Raw genomic sequence first — 18,979 nt, forward strand, 5'->3', positions numbered from 1 at the left:
TGGAAGTTTTTTCATTAGGTTATTATTTTTCCAAGATATTTAAATAGGGTCACTATTTTCACTTTATTGCTGTTTATTTCTTTTAATTGTATTGATTTTTGAGGCATAATTTCTGTCTTTTCGAATAATATTTTGAGGCCAATTATATTTGCGATGTTATGAAGTTATAATATCTGTGTTTAGTTTCATCAATGTCGTTCCAGCAGTGCCAAGTCATCTGCGAAACCAAGGCAGTTAGTTTTGATTTTTTGACCTATTTTTATTTTTGTTGACTTTTTTGAGTCATTCCCTCATTACCATTTCCAGAGCTCAGTTGAATAGTAGCAGTAAAATCCATCACTGTAGCACAGTCTTGTTTTGATTTCAAATGGTTCTAAGAGTTAGTCTCTGAATTTACTTTTGATTTTGTTTGTGAGGGTAGTTTTATCATGCTTATTAATTTGGGATGTAGTCCGAGATGTCTTAGAATTTTTAGTAGGGATTTTTTGTGGATGTAATCATATGGTTGTTACTTTAAGTCTACAAACATTATCACGATTGTCTGTGTTTTTTTCTCTGTAATCCATTATTACCTTGTGACTTTTGATATAGTCTTGACATCTCCTCCAGGATCTGAAATCTCTCTGGTATTTTCCTAAATTTTTCTCGAATTGTAAATTGATCCTGTTGAGGAAGATTCTTGAAAGAATTTTGTAGTTTGTGTGATTACAAGTGAGATTTCGCTACAGTTGTTAGGATCTGTTTTTCCGGTTTTCTGTATAGCGGGTGGATTAGGGCCAATGTTATGGTAGTTCTTTGATCCAGATGTTGACAACCTGTTGATGAAGAGCAATTTTGCTGGTCTTCCTGCATGTTTCCAGATTTCCACAAAGGTCTGATCTTCTCCCACTGCTTTGTAGACTTTTTTTTATTGTTGGAGGGTTGATGTTTTCCAATGTTATTATTGCGGGTGTTGGTTAGTTCTGACAGTTCTTAAGAGTTGTTGAAATATTTAGCTAGGATTTCTGTGTTGTCTTAATTGTTATTGGCCAGATTATGGTTGTCATCCTTGATTAGTAGGGTTGGGGGTTTTGTATTTTTTAAAGGCTTTGTGAGTCTCTCAACTGTGTTTTGCTGAATTCTTCTATTGATTTCACCATGTCTGTGGTGTTGCCTATTTTCCTTAGGGTTTGGATGCATTCTTTTCTTTGTTTCACAAAATTTTGCAAGGATGTTTCTGATTTTTGGGATTGGTATAATAGCCTTGCTTGATTTCTCCACTGTTTAATCGCATTCACTGTTCCTTCATTGATGCTTTTACCAGGGTTTTATTGGGGCAAATTACTCTGTGAGGTTGTTGACTAGTTTATCTGTGCTTGTTAATTTTTTGGTTACTTTTTTTAGGGGTTTAAGTTTTGTTGCTTCTTTTGAGAAGTGAATTTAATTTTTATTTTGACTACATGGTGATTGAGTTTGTGTCTACTTCTCAAAGGATCTTTATGTTGTAGATCTCTTTATTATGGTGTTTTTCCATAATGACATGAAAGTTGCCTCTCTCCTTCAGTGAAGTCAGGGTGTTAACAGATTTTGAGGTTTCCTCTTGAAATGTGTAGATTTTGAGACTAGGTTGTGGTTTCTGCAGAGATCTACGAGTCTTTGTCCATTTACATTTGTTCTCTTTTGGATGGGCCATTTTCCAATGAAGTATCTTCTTTACCTGGTTGAGTGCTAAAGTCCAGTTAGTTGTTAAACATGATTTTTGGAGATGTTATTTATGGTCTGGTCAGATAGGTTCCATAATGTTTCAGTTTCTTAACGGTCTTTTGGAGATTTGTATTTATTATTTGTGGGGCATAGGCGTTTATTGTGGTGTAGATTTTATTAGATCCTTTTAGGACAAGGGCTGAGATTCTTGGGGATTTGAATTGAATTCTTGTACAGTTTATTATTTTGGGGCTGGCTAAAAAGCCTGTTCCAAACTGTGGGACAGTTTTCATCACTCTCTTCCCAGTTATACCTTTGTAGAACCTATATCCTTGAGATTCTATGGCATCCTGGTCTGTATTTCTTATTTCCTGCAGTTCCATGAGAATCTTGCGTCTTGGTTTTTATTTTTAGTTTACCAGTCTGCATGAATGAGTTTACATTGTGTGCGGAAATGTAGGTGATTTGCTTCAGTTTGATTTTGGGTTTTGTATAGTGCTTGTTTGTGTGTGTGGTATTAGGGCATTCCAATGCTTGTAAATGTCAGCCCACTGCATCTGAGCTGCCTTCTCTGAACTCTGGTGTTGCTTGATTCAGCCAGTGAAGTATTCCATAACAGACCTCTCACGGTTAACTGTCAAGAGTTACCAGTGGTGGGACTAGGGCCCGAGTAACAACTGTAGATGTGATCTAGTGAGATGATAGTGGGGTATGACTTGATAAATGAAGTTGTGAAATTTGTTTAGATTCAGTTCACAAATTTCTCCTATTTGTCCCAGATATATCCAGGCACACTTTTAGGAGGCTGTCTGTTAAAGTTGTTATTTTGGAGGAAAGTTAAAAAGTCCGATCCTGAATATTTTGCCCATATTAGCCTGTATATTAAGAAAATTATTTTAACTGTTTAAATATTAAATTAATTAGCCAGCAACTAAGCACTTTCTGTGGCTGGTTTTTAATGTACATTCTCTGTATGTTGCATAATATTTCATTTTAATTTTGTAAACTATATTTATTCATCAGTTACATTATCTATATTTTGTTGATTAATATTTAAAGAATTATTAATAAAAATCTATTCAGCTGCATCAGTGTAAATAATTCACATTTTGATTTGCCAAAATAGCATTTTGTTAAAAAAAAGACAGGCATCTCAATTTTGTTTCCATTTAATGATTGTTCATCTCTAGATGAACAATTATTGTTCATTTAAACATTTATTAAAATAAATTATTTAACAAATTTGTTTATTAGTGTTTTTGAGCACCATTACTAATTTCAGAATAAATAAGAACAAAAAGTTTGTTAATGAATTGTATTTAATAATAATATATGAATTATAATGTAGTTCATTAGAAAGTGTGTGCATAAAAGCATGTTTCCGATTGAAACACTGAACAAATTATAAGAAGTTTTAAGCTAAAGCAGCTATTCAAACCAATTAATAATTGTCCAGATTGACGTTAAAAACGTATGTTTGTTGGTCTTCAAAGTTGGAACAACAGAGAAGTATCATGAGCAGATGAACACTTGTAATTTCAAAAAACGGTCAGTTTGGTAAAACACTATTTTATCAAACTTCCCCATAATCTATAATGAATAATGCCTGAATCAGCATAAGAAAGATGATAAACTACAGACTAAATATTCCATCAAAGAATGCCATAGTCTGAATTCAGTTCATGAAAAAACTAATTTTTTTTTAGACTGGTCTTAAAACAATGAAGGATCAATTCACTGTCACAGACCCATGGACCTACAGTAATAAAGCACCCCTATATATATTTATGAATTAAATCCAATCAAGCTGGCATAGAAATTAAGCACTTATCTGATAATTTAATGTGATCGAGTATATGTTGCTCACAAGGGGACACAGTTAAAGTAGAAACTATTCAAGTTATATCTACTAGTGACTGGGAAGGATACACAAAAAAAAAGGTTATGGAAAAAGGAAAATCTTACTAGTCTTGATGTATATTGGTAGAGGACGCCATAGGCAGTATAAATTTGAGTGGTGAAGTGACGACAGTGAGAGAGCACCAACTGGCAATGATCAGAAAATGTTGGCCGTGTCATTAGAAAATTACCCAACAGCAGTGAAATAGCATATTTAATTGTGATAGCACCCACATCTTGTCCCAGCCAATATTTATTAAAAAAACGCTATTAGAATTATAGATTCCTTCTACACATCAGGACAACGCTAATATCTGATATTGTTTTTTTAACTTTTATTTTGGTGTATTCAAAGGTAAGTTTGATTTTTGATAAATATATATTATTCTATTTTAATCATGTTTATAAAATTAAATAAAACAAGTCAAAATAAATACAGATTTTTAATTGTAATACTTTATTTCATAAATTATAAAACATTACAAAAATTATAATATTGACTAAAATTTAACCAAAATAGCTAGAGTTCATATAGTTTTGGATTTGCTTTTACTCCGAGTTCAACATTTGGTTTTTCACCTTCTTTAGCAACTCTCATGATATTATCTCGTTTTTGTTTGTATACAACATCTAAACGTAACTGTGGCTCTTCTTTTACTTCAATACCTTTTTCTTTCATGGTTTCAATAATAAGCAGCTGAAAAAATATTGTAATTACAGATATCAACAAGATGAAATATGAAAGATTAAAACTTATAAGACAAGTTGAACTGCAAGGTGTTATTTGTTACTTAGACGGAAATACAGAATCAAAATTTAAATTCAATTTTTGCTCCCCTGAAATTGTTAATGTAAAAATTCATTCAAAGCATGCAAATTGACAACTCTACTCTTTCCAAATGAAAATAGAATCTTCCATTTGAAAATGTGATGAAAATTTTTATCACCTGAATTGTTTTTACTAAAATACATCCTGGGCATGTAATTATTAAAAAAAAAAAATTATAAAAAAGGGGTATTATCCTTCATTATTTGTCCTTATCCAAAATTCTTATTTTTAAGTGCATGCTGAGCTAGTGATTACCAGAAATTCATTTTTTATAGTGCGAATGACCTCCTCTATGAATCATGAGACCTTGCCGTTGGTGAGGGGGCTTGAGTGCTCAGGGATACAGAGTAGCTGGACCGAAGGTGCAACCATATCGGAGAGGTATCTGTTGAGAGCCAGACTAAGGAATGATTCCTGAAAGAGGGCAGCAGCTCTTTCAGTAGTTGTTAATGGCGGGAGTCACAATGACTTAAACGGCCGTATCAACATCACTCAGTCCTCTGAGTACGGCGCAGCTGAAAGCAATGGAAAACTACAGCTGCTTTTTTTCCAAGAAAATGTGGCTCTCTGCATTTTCACATAGCAATAATGGAGGCGCCTTCCTTGGTAAAATATTCCGGAGGTAAAATAGTCCCCCGTTCGGATCTCCGGGTGGGGACTACTAAGGAAGGGGTCACCAGAAAATTAAAAAATAACATTCTACGAGTCGGAGCGTGGAATGTTAGAAGCTTAAAAAAGGTTGGTAGGCTAGAAAATTTAAAAAGGGAAATGAACAGGGTGAATGTGGATATAGTAGGAATTAGTGAGGTTCGGTGGGAAGAGGAAGGCGACTTTTGGTCAGGTGATTTTAGAGTAATTAACTCAGCGTCAAATAATGGGCAGGCAGGAGTAGGTTTTGTGATGAACAAGAAGATAGGGAGGAGAGTGGAGTATTTCAAAACGCATAGCGATAGAATCATTGTAATAAGGATAAAATCAAAACCTAAACCGACAACGATTGTTAACGTTTATATGCCTACAAGCGCCCATGATGAAGATGAGGTAGAGTGTGTATATGAAGAGATTGATGAAGCAATTAAACACGTAAAAGGAGATGAAAATTTAATAATAGTTGGAGATTGGAATGCAAGCATTGGAAAAGGCAAGGAAGGAAATATAGTGGGTGAATACGGGCTGGGCAGAAGGAATGAAAGAGGGGACCGACTTATAGAGTTTTGCACGAAGTATAATTTAGTAATTGCCAACACCCAATTTAAAAATCATAATAGAAGAATATACACTTGGAAAAAGCCAGGCGATACTGCAAGGTATCAGATAGATTATATCATGGTTAAGCAAAGATTTAGAAATCAACTCGTTGACTGCAAAACTTACCCTGGAGCAGACATTGATAGCGACCATAATTTGGTGATAATGAAATGTAGATTGGGGTTTAAAAACCTGAAGAAAAGTTGTCAGATGAATCGGTGGAATTTAGAGAAGCTTGAGGAAGAGAAGGTAAAGAAGATTTTCGAGGAGGACATCGCAAGAGGTCTGAGTAAAAAAGATAAGGTAGAAAATGTAGAAGAAGAATGGGAGAATGTTAAAAAGGAAATTCTTAAATCAGCAGAAGCAAACTTAGGCGGAATAAAGAGAACCGGTAGAAAACCTTGGGTTTCAGACGATATATTGCAGCTGATGGATGAACGTAGAAAATATAAGAATGCTAATGATGAAGAAAGTAAAAGGAACTATCGGCAATTAAGAAATGCTATAAATAGGAAGTGCAAACTGGCGAAAGAAGAGTGGATTAAAGAAAAGTGTTCAGAAGTGGAAAGAGAAATGAACATTGGTAAAATAGACGGAGCATACAGGAAAGTTAAGGAAAATTTTGGGGTACATAAATTAAAATCTAATAATGTGTTAAACAAAGATGGGTACACCAATATATAATACGAAAGGTAAAGTCGATAGATGGGTGGAATATATTGAAGAGTTATACGGAGGAAATGAATTAGAAAATGGTTTTATAGAGGAAGTTGAGGAGGATGAAATGGGAGAAACAATACTGAGATCTGAATTTAAGAGAGCATTAAAAGATTTAAATGGCAGAAAGGCTCCTGGAATAGACGGAATACCTGTAGAATTACTGCGCAGTGCAGGTGAGGAAGCGATTGATAGATTATACAAACTGGTGTGTAATATTTATGAAAAAGGGGAATTTCCATCAGACTTCAAAAAAAGTGTTATAGTTATGATACCAAAGAAAGCAGGGGCAGATAAATGTGAAGAATATAGAACAATTAGTTTAACTAGTCATGCATCAAAAATCTTAACTAGAATTTTATACAGAAGAATTGAGAGGAGAGTGGAAGAAGTGTTAGGAGAAGACCAATTTGGTTTCAGGAAAAGTATAGGGACAAGGGAAGCAATTTTAGGCCTCAGATTAATAGTAGAAGGAAGATTAAAGAAAAACAAACCAACATACTTGGCGTTTATAGACCTAGAAAAGGCTTTCGATAACGTAGATTGGAATAAAATGTTCAGCATTTTAAAAAAATTAGGGTTCAAATACAGAGATAGAAGAACAATTGCTAACATGTACAGGAACCAAACAGCAACAATAACAATTCAAGAACATAAGAAAGAAGCCCTAATAAGAAAGGGAGTCCGACAAGGATGTTCCCTATCTCCGTTACTTTTTAATCTTTACATGGAACTAGCAGTTAATGATGTTAAAGAACAATTTAGATTCGGAGTAACAGTACAAGGTGAAAAGATAAAGATGCTACGATTTGCTGATGATATAGTAATTCTAGCCGAGAGTAAAAAGGATTTAGAAGAAACAATGAACGGCATAGATGAAGTCCTACGCAAGAACTATCGCGTGAAAATAAACAAGAACAAAACAAAAGTAATGAAATGTAGTAGAAATAACAAAGATGGACCACTGAATGTGAAAATAGGAGGAGAAAAGATTATGGAGGTAGAAGAATTTTGTTATTTGGGAAGTAAAATTACTAAAGATGGACGAAGCAGGAGCGATATAAAATGCCGAATAGCACAAGCTAAACGAGCCTTCAGTAAGAAATATAATTTGTTTACATCAAAAATTAATTTAAATCTCAGGAAAAGATTTTTGAAAGTGTATGTTTGGAGTGTCGCTTTATATGGAAGTGAAACTTGGACAATCGGAGTATCTGAGAAGAAAAGATTAGAAGCTTTTGAAATGTGGTGCTATAGGAGAATGTTAAAAATCAGATGGGTGGATAAAGTGACAAATGAAGAGGTATTGCGGCAAATAGATGAAGAAAGAAGCATTTGGAAAAATATAGTTAAAAGAAGATACAGACTTATAGGCCACATACTAAGGCATCCTGGAATAGTCGCTTTAATATTGGAAGGACAGGTAGAAGGAAAAAATTGTGTAGGCAGGCCACGTTTGGAGTATGTAAAACAAATTGTTGGGGATGTAGGATGTAGAGGGTATACTGAAATGAAACGACTAGCACTAGATAGGGAATCTTGGAGAACTGCATCAAACCAGTCAAATGACTGAAGACAAAAAAAAAAAAAAAAAAAAGTGCGAATGACCTACAGGTGGAAAAAAAACAGCAAACATTGCTTAGATTTCAGCCACATAAAATGTTGCCTAATAAAACAAGTTTGTACTTCAAGTATCATTTATGTTCAAACCAGTAAAACAGATAAACCAAGACAGTGACAACTTGAAATAAATTGCCATTGAAACAAAAGTGGTTTTTATGTTGTAAAAAAATAGAATGATCAACATAAAAATCAAATCCATCTTAGCAATTATTTAACGATGTTAATTCAAAAGAAATCAGAATGTATGTACATATCAATCTTCACTTGGAAGTCAAGAATCACTGGGCTAATCTAAGTTATTCTTTTATAAATGTTTTCATCTAACTTTTAGCATAGTTATGGTGTAAATTTACGATATATTATTTGAAATCTTTTGAGTCGCTAATTCATGTTTGCAAGAGATAGCAATTTAGTTCCCACAGTGGTCTTTTTTAAAAAACAATCTTTTTCTGATCAAAACTAGAATAATTGTTCTCAGTATCCAATCAGTATATTTTAAAAATTTTATTGTACCATATAGGTAGATGAGTGATATAATTTTAGCACATTGAATGTATCATCTTTCATAAGTTTCACTCGTGTAAACCAAATAATTTTCTCTTGAAGAAGATGATCTAGTCAGTTAATCAAAATATTACAATGTGAAAAATGATCCAAAAAAACCATTCTGACTGGCCTAGCAGTTCTTGTTCTGGTTCAAAGATAAGGATAAATGAATATGTTATAAGACACAATACTGTTATCCCATAATAACTGATGCTAGCTAGTGTAAAAATTAATGAAAAATAAAATGAGAATAATAGAAATCTAAAAAGCTTTTTTTTGTATTTAATTTTCTTAACTTAGAGAAATAGAAATTTGCTACAGTGCCAGTCATGTTTTGTCAATAAAACTAATTACATAGGGTGGAGCATATCAAGTTATGTCACTAGTTACTAAAAAATTTTTAAAAAATACTAACTTATATCAAATAACTTAAAATTAAAAAAAAAAATATCTACCTTCATCAGTGGTGGAAATGGTGCAGTTGCAGGTAATATTCTTTCCCTTGGACGGGTGGCTTCAACTCTAGCTTTAAGGACTGACTCTTCTGATCGTGGTATCAGACGGAAGTCTGGTTTGTATGTTACAGATTCCATTTCAATAAGTTCAGGATATTTTCTCCCTCTAAATACTTTTTCTACCCAAGTTCGTACTTTACGTTGGCTTTTATCGTAGTGAAAATATTTTCTTCGTTTTAGATCAGGATCGTCCTCCTATAAATCATTAGGTCTATTATAATTCTTAATTTTTCAAATGTAAAATAAAAGTAAGACAATTAACAAGAAAAATGTAAATTATAATGTTCTATTTAACAGATCAAAACTATTTGGATATCTGCTATCTTTTTCCTTTCTTGATGTATTAAAGTCCAAAAAAAAAAAAACTAGGGCTCAATTTTGTAAGTGTGATTTATGTACATTAGCACTAATTCAGCTTAATATTTCTAGAACAGGTGAGCATATAATGATGAAATTTGGTATGGTGACTTGTACGTGGAACATTAATGCTACTAAATTTTTATTAAAACTAAACAGCAGGGTGGGAATAGTTCCCGTGCAGATAAGTAGGTAAGGGTAATTGGTAAAAAGTTCACCAGAAACCTTTTGAACACAATCCAATTAGACAGTTTTAATGATCACTAAATTGAAAGAAAATGAAGTTTGAAAAAACTCATAGCTACCACCCTTTTTTTCTTCTGTTTAGCCTCTGGAACCATCGTAAGATAAATCTTCAGAGGATGATATGTATGAATGTAATGAAGTGTAGTCTTAGACTCAGGTCGACCATTCCTGAGATGTGTGGTTAATTAAACCAAAGAACACTGGAATCCACGATCAGTATTCAAATCTGTATAACAATAACTGCCTTCACTAGGATTTGAACCTTAGAACTCTCGACTTTAAAATCAGCTGATCTGTGATGATGAGTTAACCACTACAACAACCTGGTAAGGTTAAGTTACTGATAGGCTATTGTAAAATATAAAGGAGTAGCAGTTTTAGGTTTCACTATTATCGATATAGTAAAAATACTAGAATCTATAACTTTCATAAGAGTGCAAGAATGTAAACTTCACAATACGGTTCATGAGTATAATAAACTTAAGTATACCTGTTACAATAATGGATAATTTTTTCATCAGACTAAACAATAAAAAAAAATTAAATGAGTTAACAGAGGTTTGAAGGTTTGAAGTCAGTAAGTAATGGTGAAAAGAAGATTATTGATATAATAATAGATTTTTGAGACCTGCTGTCTAAGAGAATTATAAATAAGGCTGGAAAATATGATCAATTTGAAATATAATGAAATTATTAACTTATTTACATGTAATTTAATGGAACATGTTCTGCTAGAAAAAGGCAGCTTACAAATAGTAACCGATCAAGAAATGAATGGAATCCAAAGATTTATTATTAAATTTAAGAGAGCAGGAAAGAGAAAATTCATTGTACAGAAATAACAACCACTTTGGATAAACAAAGAAGTAAAAATAAAACAATTAAAAGTATAAACATGCAAAAAATTTAAAAACTTTTATCAAGCCTTAACTCTGTAATTTGGAACTTAATAAATTTTATATTTGTTTTTATTTTCAAACAAATATTTTATTTTTCATAATAATAAAAAGAAAATTCAATAAAATAATTTCTGCTGTGTAACTTAAATGAAAATTTAGGTATCCTCTGTTGACAAAATCTGTGACAATCAAAATAATATTTTATTAAGTAAAACAGTAATTTCTTCAGTAATTAAGTTAGAATAACTTTTCAATTTCATCGATTTCCAGTAACCATACAAATAACAGCATTGTATTCTCTAAAGTTTCTTGATACCTTAATATTATCAGGTAATAAATTGTACAACTTTGGAGCCATAAATGAATAAAAATGTCTATACTGTTCCAATTTTGGCAAAGGTAGCACAAATTTATCATTCCTACATAAATTACTCTTTGACATGTATGTGTTACTCTACATATATCACAACTTTTATAAAAAGATTTTAGTACTTTAAAAACACACAAATATATATAATAGCTAGATGCGAAGCTTTTTAAAAAGTGGAAACAATTCACTTAATCTATTTTTATGAAAAATCATTCTTATTACATATATTTGTAATACCAATAACAGCTTTATATTAGAATAATACATACCTCTTCAAGTTATACTATACATTAATTTCAATTCTATCATGAGTGATACAACATCTTAGAAACTTTTTTGTACAAAGATTATTTAATAAATAAAATGTATATATGTACTTAATCCTATCTCTTTCTATATCTTATTTATATGTTCCTTCCAACTCACACCTAAATTACTTCCAGATACTTGTATTACAGTTTAAATTGTGATATTTTATGCTGTAAAACATTTCTGGCAGACATTTTAATTGAAAAATTATATGATTTGCCTTCATTACATTTAAATGTAAGCCGTTTTTCTTTAACCACCTCCTAATTCTCATAAGGTCTTCAATATTTTTCCTTATTTCATATACATTTTCAGCTTCATCATGTAATGCTATGTCATCTATAAATGTTGTCACTATACCATTAAATTTTCCACCATATAAATAATTTATGTATATAATAAAGAAAATAGTTCCAAGTACAGTAACCCACAGGATTCTGTACTTGGAACTATTTTAACAGTAACTTGAGAACTCTTTCTTCTAATTTGACCTGTTGAGATCTTTCCCTCAAATACGTCTCGAACCATTTATTGCATTGCCTCTTAATCCAGGTTTCCATAGTCTTGTCAAGCAAAATACTATGATCAACATCAAAGTCTTTTTTCAAATCCAAGAATAAACCTGCTACTTGCTGAGATCTTTGTATTTTACCTTCTATTGTATTATAAGATTCAACCAAACTATATTTTTCATACTTTTAATAATACTAATTATTTACTCATTACTATTAAGTTTCATATAAAATGATTTGTTTGGTTCTTCAGAAAAAAAATTGTTTTTAAATTTATTATCAAAACGCATGTCACTTGTTTCTATTTCTTAATCTCCTCTGCTACAGTTAAAAAGTAATTATTAAATCTTTCCTCAATTAAGCATTTGTCTCTTATATTCTCTTCATAAATACATTTTAAAGATACTATTTCAATATTTTTAGATCCAGCTATTCCTAATAAATTATTTATGCACATACATTGTTCTCCATTATTTTCAGAGTAAGATCACTGAAATATTTATCTTTAGGGATTTATAAATCAATTTTCAATTTATCTATCTAGTTTACATAATATTGTTTGATGTTTATATTATATGGATATGGATGGATGCCGTTTGTCTTTTTATATATTACTTTTTTCAATTCTACGTAGTAGATTAACATTTATCCATGATTTTAAGGGATTGTATTTAGTTTTACATGTTTGTGGTTTTTGCGGAATTCATACACTCAGTAAGGACATTAAAAAATAAGTTAAATCCATTACCCACATCTGATTTGAAGACATTACAAGTTTTCTTTTGGCTTAACAGTATTTTTTTCTTTCTTTTTCTGTTTAGCATCTGGAACCACCGTAAGGTATTATAACCCCTCCTGCTTTATAACTAAAACTGCAGTTAGAGAAACAGTTTTTATCTATTTGATATTTATTTAAATAACTCTGCTTCAAAAATCCATATTTCAGGGATTTTTCCTAGCAATAACAACTCTTGTAGAAAGAGTGGAAAGTTCTTACGCATTCTTTTAATATTTTGTAAAACTAAAATAAATCTACAATTTCATCTGATTGTAAACTATCATAAACATAAAAATAACACTAAGCCAACTACACTAAATTATCTAAATCAGAATGATATTTAAGTTCAATGATTGGCTGATGTTATGTTATCCATAAGTATTTAAATACTTATGGATATGAATGAAAAAGGGTTTAAACCCTTTTTCATCTTACACACTGCAAGAATTTTTCATCTTTCCATGAATAGGCTTTTGTTGATGTGGATGATTATGTCCATAGGGAAACCCACGTCATGTTGAGAAATCTTGTTTTATTCTCCTCTTTCTGAGCAACTCGTCTTGTCAGTTTAGCTAATATTACGGGCGATGTATTTTCCCTTCATCCTGGAATTCAATGACAGTAGTTAATTTGCTGATCAGTAATCAGATGATTCACAGTCTTTTACATTTTTAATAACATTCAACAGTGTCTTCATTAGGTTCCATGGGATAATTATTTACTTTTATACAATTTTCCTTAGAAACTTGTAAATCTGAGATACTCTGCCACAATACTCGGTTGTCGTTTTTAAAAGTGAATATTTCAAGAGAATGAGCTTCTAGTTTTTCACACAATATACTAAATTGTTTCTCTTGGTTGATTTTCCTTAATGCATCTTCAATATCTGTATGACAACATTCATTAACTGCTTAATTGTTGTTACATTTTTTATTATCGCTTAGCAAACTGACATCTTTTAGTGTTACAAATACATGATATATCTGATCCATTTCCATTTCTTAAAGATTTATACATATTTTATACAACATTTTAAAATAAATCAAACTATAATTAGAAATTACTTTTGAAACAAAAAAATGTAGGTACTTGTGCATTAACTGGCATGTATATTACTTTACATAATTTTCTTGGTACTTACGTATTAACGCCACCGCAGCTACAGCTTTATTTAAAAACAAAGTAGTCAATCACATTTCGGTGGAAAATGAACAGTCTCTTTATTAATTTTAATAAATGGTTATTTATATTTATTTATTTTATAAATATAATTTAACCAAACTTAACCTACGCTCTCTAACCTTGACTAATTAACACCGTAATTTTTTGAGTATTTATTTAATAAATAGTAATTATTACAATTATTTAAATAATCAAAACACTCCTGTTAATTAGTCAAGGTTAGCGAGCGTAGGTTAAGTTTGGTTAAATTATATTTATAAAATAAATTATAACCATTTATTAAAATTAATAAAGAGACTGTTTTGAATCTATGTTAAACTCTATATCGGCCCATTTTCCACTGAAATCCGATTGACTACTTTGTTTTTAAATAAAGCTGTAGCTGCAGTGGCGTTAATACATAAGTACCGTTATTAGTACGTACTTTTTATTTATCTAATGCCTGTCTAAAGTAATTTTAAAAAAATTATAAAATAATCATTTCATACAGTATCACTCAGGTGGGAACCAGAAAAGATATTAATTCATATATTATTTAAATAATCACAACAGTTAGTCGATGTTATCAAGTGAAGGTTATGTTTGATTAGATTCATCATAGATTATACTGTTTCCGTGTACTGACAAATCATACGTATATCAGCATAACCTAAAATAACATGCATGCCGGGTAATGCACAAGTACCCAAATTTAATATATGTAAGCTCCCTTATATAACTTGATTTAACTATTAACACCATTATCATATCAGATAAGGTTGACTGAGCACAATCCAAACACAACGTTCACTTTGCTTACTCATACTCTACTGAGTGGTACTTACTGAAAAGAGAAAAGTAATGTGTAACTGTCCAAAATTGTGTATTTGCAATTAAAATCATCAGAAACAAAGAAATAAGCTGACTAAGAATGACGAGAAATAAAATTCAAATTTTGTAGAAATAGTTTCCTAAATTATTTCAATGTGACTAACAGGAAGAGGTGGATTGCATATACATCTAAAATAATATATGCTATGGTAATGTAGAAATATAATCAAGCTGCACATATTTCAACAACCATAAAATATATTATTTTATTGGGTGGTCAATAAAATAATAATTGATCTTCTTCTGTAATGACAAAATACAACTGCAATTACTCTTACTCTTGCAAATGTAAATTACACTTTACAATATAAAGTTAAACAGCAAGCACAAAACTATTTGCTCCAACCTTAATATCGAAGCTAGCTGATGAGAGCAGTTAACACAAACAGAATATCTCTCACACAATTCTCAATAAGAGAATCACACTAAATAAAATTTTTTTAGAGTTTTTAGGCTACAAATGAAGGCCATTCAATATATGAAAAAATTAAGAAAACATGAAACGTGCAGATACTCAAAAACAACTAAAATTAGTGACAGCATCTTGAAAATTTATACACTTTATTAATTATTAACCAATCGCCGACAGACTTAAAAAGAAATTTGCACATAATTATAATACAAGAAATGTAACAAGTAGATTTGTGGGAATCCCCGGAATATTATTTGAATGTAAGCGATTTTTTTATATCTAAACAGCACAGAGAAATTAACATTGGTAACAATGACGATAAAAAAATATTTCCCAAATGATACCCAGTTTTTAACTGAAAGATATCTTAACATGTTGAGAAATTGCATTCCTTACCGATCATAAGTTAGGTAGATTTAGGAAATTAGAGAATTAAATTTTACATCTGAATTTTGCAATAACCATTATATTTCATTAGAGTAGAAAATCTTAATTGAATTTTTTTAATGAAACTTTATTAGTTGCAAAAAATATACTGACCGGGGTCGGTACAGGTAATGCTTCAACTTTAACAATTTTGAAATAACTTGGTTCTGGATATCTGTTAAACATGTTACGTTGCACTAATCTTCCAACGCCAAAATTCTTTAGATTTCCTAATATCTCCCAGAGAGTTTTTCCAGAAAAGTCATTCGTTCTACCAATATATTTAACCTTAGACATTTTAGAGAACTACAATGTCAACATACCACATAACCTCAACATTAAATAAGATACTACCAAATGACTTTACCCACACCAGTCTCAAAATCGCAACTTCACCAACTTAACAAGCAAAACAAATCATTTTTAACTTGGACCAAAGCTGAATGTTGTAATTTAATAAGAAGATTTAAAAATATGTTTACTGTTGAATTAGTTAATAAATATCCTGAAAAATATTTAGATTCTAGCGTTCCAGCTTAGAATACTAATGCATTTTTTATAAATGATTATAGATAGTTCTTCGAGGCGTTATCTAATTATTGCAATCTACAGAATGTTTATTTTAGTTCATGAATAAATGTATATATCAAATGATTTGATTAATAGTGCGTTAAATGCTACTTTTTTTTAACCTCGGTGTCCACCGTTAGGTATTGCTTCAGAAGATGAGATGAATGATTTGTAGCGTGTGCGAAAATGCCATGCCTAACCGGGATCTCCGGATGAAAGGCTGAGACGCTACTACTCGCGCCACGGAGGCCGGCAAGTTTTTTATTTTGATTTACTATATGATAATCTAGTGATTCCTCGGAACACGTCGCTGTTCCTTCTAATTCTGTTACCAAGGCGTAATGGAACATGATTTACATATACTTAAGTAATTTATATGACTATGCTATACATATATATATATATATACTTTTTTCTTTTTCCTGTTTAGCCTCCGGTAACTACCGTTCAGATAATACTTCAGAGGATGATATGTATGAGTGTAAATGAAGTGTAAATCTTTTACATTTCTCAGTTCGACTATTTCTGAGATGTGTGGTTAATTGAATTCAAACCACCAAAGAACACCGATATCCACGATCTAGTATTCAAGTCCGCGTAAAAATAACTGGCTTTACTAGTACTTAAACGCTGGAACTCTCGGCTTCCAAATCAGCTGATTTGGGAAGACGCGCTCACCACTAGACCAACCCGGTGCGTTTATACATACATACTTGAGATGATTAATGGTAACGGTACTAATTTCAAGCAGAAAATACTGTTTTTTTTTTGTCTGACGGCAGCTGTGAAACTATTATTTTATTTTTTGACAAACCAAACTAGATTTATTCAATGTAACATTTTAAAAACAAGCTTCAGTCGCTTTTTCGATCATTTTCAGAGTGGCAATTTTTTTTTCTCGACATCAGATTATACTACTGGCGGTTTTCTTGAACGAGGAAAACATATTTACGTAATAGCCAAAAAGTCTTGAAGTTTCTGGCCATTTTGTAGTTGTGTTTTTATTTCATAATTTTCGAATGTGTTTTGATATAATTATTTTCTACTTAAGAGAATTCCAACCTTATAGGTAGATTTGTTATATACATCAAATTAGGTTCCTTTTTTTTAATTTTGTAATGAAGAGGGAGGAGGTTAAATATGTGTAATGTTTTCTGAAATAAGGATTAAGTATGTACACTCACCGGGTTGGTCTAGTGCTGAATGCATCTTCGCAAACCGGGTGATTTGGAAGTCAAGAGTTTCAGCATTCAAGTGCTTGTACTTTTTTACGGATTTGAATACTATATTGTGGATACTGGTGTTCTTTGGTGGTTGAGTTTTAATTAACTACACATCTCTTTAATAGTCGACCTGGGACTGTACAAGACTACACTTCACTTACACTCGTACATATCATCCTCTGAAGTAATACCTAATGGTAATTCCCGGAGGCTAAACAGGAAAAGCAGGGTTAAGTATGTAAATATATATATATTAACTAAATGTATATTTCACATGATTTGATTAATAGTGTATACTTTAAAACTTTTTTTATGTAAATTCCTAAGTTTTCAGTTTGATATTTTACGATGTGATAACTAGTGATTCATTAAATATGATGTCACTATTCTTTCCAATACTGTTACCATGATGTAATGGATTATGCAGGGTGTTTCCAACTCAGAACAGAAAGGGGGCAGCTTTCTGAATTTCATTATTTAGATGGTTACAATCCATGTAGTGAATAATTTTTTAAAGGTGCAATCACGCAATTTTCAATTTTATTTAATCTTTAGAAATAATGTTTTAAAAATATTTCAGAAAATTGAAAATGAAATTTTTTTTATCTTAAAGAATTTAAAATATTTTCCAAAGACAGGGAAATTGCTACGTCTTGTTAGACGTTTGCTAATGGAAACAAAAATTAAATTATCTTATCAATATAATAGTACACCTGCTGTTAAGCTGTCCTGTCAGTACACTGCACAATAATATTTATAAAGAATAAACATAGCAATATACTTATACACTTTCTTTTAATTATCACGCATTTGAGTACGATATTTTAAATACATTATAATACACATCTTACTCTGTTCAAGTAGCATTTGGATAGGTAATACAGAACATACTTTAAGAACAGAGTCAGTATATGAAAAACAGAATAAAAATCCATTTATTACTATCAACCATTCTATCTATCTCTATATTATCAGTCCATTTTTGGTTTTTAAAAATTTATTTCTCATTAGTAACTTTTGAGGTAATATTTGTAAGTCTTGATAATATTTGATATAGTTATTACATTTTCAGATAAACTAGTAGATATGTGACAAATACAGCTTCATTTTGTAATGAATTTAACAATAAATTAAGCTCTAAAAAGAGATAGAATAACTACAGTGAAGATTAAATTAAATAGTAAAATGGAATTATTGTTTGCAATAGTATTGAATTGTAATTTACATATAAATTTATAGCAACAATACTTTAAAAGTTACAACCACTATAACCCCATATTTTTTTTGTTTTTGTTTTCTTTTTGATCACAAAAGATATGAAGGTAAAATGAAAAGTAATACATTAATAAGATTAAGAATTTAATATGGTACTAAGAACAAAGTAATGCTGAAATGCTCTCGGAGACAAATGTTAGATTTGAAGGTGTAAAAGTGTATTTTATATGATATTGCTGAGAATAGATTGGAAGTGACAAATTATGTCGATAGTAGACTACATCAACAGCAGCTGTTAAGGCGAGTTTATTTTTTTTTAGAAATTATAGTTTGATAATAGAAACTCTCCCACCACTGTACCTCCCCTGAACAACATTGCAAAATACCAAAAGTGATTTAAAATACAATTTTTCTTTACTAGTCAATAAATAAACTGCCATGATTACGTTAATTTTCAATGATTACCTCTTCATCTAATATGTTCTATTAAAATTATATTTTTTGGTTTAACTGTTAAGAATTTTATTATCACAAAATGACATCATTTATT

The 18,979-nt window shown here is 30.9% G+C and overlaps 1 protein-coding gene across 1 annotated transcript; it reads right to left on the reverse strand.

Moving 5' to 3' along the window:
* Window positions 1-4,016: 4,016 nt before the first annotated feature.
* mRpS34 (mitochondrial ribosomal protein S34) lies at window positions 4,017-15,781 on the reverse strand. Its single transcript, XM_075368901.1, has 3 exons — window positions 15,536-15,781; window positions 9,001-9,255; window positions 4,017-4,279 (listed from the first exon to the last, which is right to left on the reverse strand). Exons 1-3 carry the CDS (start codon window positions 15,716-15,718, stop codon window positions 4,103-4,105), a joined length of 615 nt encoding a protein of 204 aa, XP_075225016.1. The 5' UTR covers window positions 15,719-15,781; the 3' UTR covers window positions 4,017-4,102.
* Between the last annotated feature and the right edge of the window lie 3,198 nt (window positions 15,782-18,979).

The sequence above is a fragment of the Lycorma delicatula genome, chromosome 6, assembly GCF_047948215.1.
Source record: "Lycorma delicatula isolate Av1 chromosome 6, ASM4794821v1, whole genome shotgun sequence".
NCBI lineage: Eukaryota > Metazoa > Arthropoda > Insecta > Hemiptera > Fulgoridae > Lycorma > Lycorma delicatula.